We start from the raw sequence: 2,231 nt of genomic DNA, 5'->3' as shown, positions 1-2,231 counted from the left end.
CGAGTATGTGGAGCTGGCGTCGGAACGCGAGGGGATGCGCCTCGAGATCACGCTGGATCCAGTCGGCCTCGCCGGCTCGGATGTAGCGCGCCAGGTCGAGCGTCGTGCAGGCACTCACCTTCTGGCACGTCGCTTCGAACTCGGCCTTGGCGGTGGTAGCTGCTTTGTCGAGCGCGGCAAAGTCGTCCAGCACGGTCTGGAGCGGGATGTCGACTCGGGTTAGCTTGTTGGCCTTGACCTTGGTGCCACCGACGAATGCGCCTGTGGCAGGCAGGCTCGGTGCATCGGGGCGGCGCTGGATGTGCGGGAGGATCGAGAGGTCGCCCATGTCGGCGCTGTACACCGTCTGGGTCGTCAGCGAGACGTGGGCATCGAGCGCGTCGTACATATTGGGCGAGATCCAGCTGCGATGGTTGCCGTTGGAGCCCATGGTGGCTCCCTTCGACACGTACGTCCAGGGGTCGGGGTTCAGGTCGACGCGCTGGCGTTTCGGTGCGGCTGGGTCGCGAGGTGCCGCTGGGGCACCTCGCAGCAGGGGCCTTGGTCGGCGGAGGAACCTTGGCATCGCGCGCGTACTGGTCGAGATCCGCGCGGTTCAAGCGCCGTTCGCGGTTGGCGAACCAGCCCTTGGGGTACACGCGGTAGAGACGGCCAAGGAATACGATCTCGTCGATCAGGCGGCCTGCTTTCTTGAACACCGCCGGCACTTGGCTGTCGTGGAACGAGATGCGGTAGCGACTGCCGGTAGACCCGTACGTCTTGGAGGTGTTGGTGTACATCCCCGCGATGGGCATCGCGCCGCATTTCGCGAGTACGTCCCAGAGATACGCGAGGGACGGAGTGTCTACGTCGAATCCGACGATCTCGGCGTGAAAGCCATCGAGCACGTGCGGCGACGTCATCGTAAACGACTGCTTGCCGTCCTTGGTCGGGATGTTGAATGCGGTGTTCTCGAGGAGCGACGCCGCTTCGTGGGACGCTAGGCCCCAGATCAGTTGACGTGTGTCCGTGTCGATCTTGAGGCGAACGACGCCTTGTAGCCCTCGCTCGATGGTGCGGTTGCGGTTGTCGTGCAAAACAGCGGACAGGACCTTGCCTTCATCGAGCTGGCTGGTCACGTGGCCAGTGTACATACGGAGGGAGGTAACAATAGCGCGTGGGGCGGTGGTGAGGGTGGCCAGGAAGGCATCAAACAGGACGCGGCCCGAGGTCGAGCACTGGCTGGAGTTGGGCCATCGTCGGACGATGGAGACCGACGTCTCCCTTGATGGAGACGCTGGCTTGACGGCGCTGTTCGGCATGGTGCTGCCACACGTTCGCCGGTGTTGTGGCCTCAGCAACCGGTGACGAGGAAGTAGGGGCTGTTGTCGGCGGGGCTGTTGCTGAAAGGAATGGCCCAGTTGCTCCAATTGTGGAGCGACGTGGCGCACGGGTGCTAGTCTGGGAAGTGGGCACATGGGTGTTGGTCGTGGTCGTGGGTGTATCAGCGCTGGTCTGAGACGAGGACAGGTCTGGCGTGGCCGCCGTGGATTGGTTAGTAGCCAGGGGTACGCCAGCAAAGGTCGTTGCTGATTCGCCGGCACATCCTCGGTTTTGGGACGAGGGCCAGTCTTGCCCGGTGAGTGATGGTCCGTTCGTTGGAAAGCCTTAGGACGAGGGCCAGTCTTGCGTGGCAAGTGATGGTCCGTCGTGAGCACGGCTTGGGACGAGGGCACGGCGTCAGGGGGCAAAGTGACGTCGTACGATGCCGAGGCCTTGGTCGCCGCTGCAGGCGTCGGCGACGGGACGTTAAAGGCCACAGCGTTGCGTGCCTCTTGGAGCACATGGCTGCGAAGAATACGGATGGGATTCATCGTCTTGCGAGGCGGCGTGGCGGCTGCATCGGGCGACGAACGCGGCAACTCGGCCGGCGGCGTATCGCTGGGCTCCGGCTTCGTCAGAAGAGGAGTGGTCGCGGCAGCATTCAAGCTCGTCGGAGACGGCTGGAAGTCGTCGCAAGCAACGTCGATCATATCGACGTCGTGGGTCGGGGCGGGCGTGGTCATCGTTCGTTAGAAGACTTGAGGCGGGGTAGCTCCTGTGTTGCTGGCTGAGACTGGTACTGCGCATTTGCTGGGATATTGAGAACTGACAGCGTGGCCGAGTGTTCAAAGGATATATTATAGAATATACCCATCCTATCCAATATACCTGGAGCATTGGATATTTTCACTCTGAAAGGGGATAAATAG

General features: G+C 62.2%; 2 protein-coding genes across 2 annotated transcripts; both read right to left on the bottom strand.

The window, feature by feature from the left end:
* Positions 1-28: 28 nt before the first annotated feature.
* H310_15315 (hypothetical protein) lies at positions 29-1,301 on the bottom strand (the record flags this gene model as incomplete). The annotated part of the gene is made up of 2 exons (XM_008883300.1): positions 29-481; positions 558-1,301. Coding segments are annotated over 2 exons (1,197 nt in total), but the record flags the coding sequence as incomplete, so codon positions are not given.
* A 182-nt stretch (positions 1,302-1,483) lies between these two features.
* H310_15314 (hypothetical protein) lies at positions 1,484-2,045 on the bottom strand (the record flags this gene model as incomplete). Its single annotated transcript, XM_008883299.1, has 2 exons — positions 1,484-1,511; positions 1,552-2,045. 2 exons carry the CDS (start codon positions 2,043-2,045, stop codon positions 1,484-1,486), a joined length of 522 nt encoding a protein of 173 aa, XP_008881521.1.
* Positions 2,046-2,231: the final 186 nt, after the last annotated feature.

Source organism: Aphanomyces invadans, assembly GCF_000520115.1.
Source record: "Aphanomyces invadans strain NJM9701 unplaced genomic scaffold supercont1.333, whole genome shotgun sequence".
Taxonomy (NCBI): Eukaryota; Oomycota; class Saprolegniomycetes; order Saprolegniales; family Verrucalvaceae; genus Aphanomyces; species Aphanomyces invadans.
Note: the sequence above shows the minus strand (reverse complement) of the source record. Positions and strands in the feature narration are given on the sequence as shown.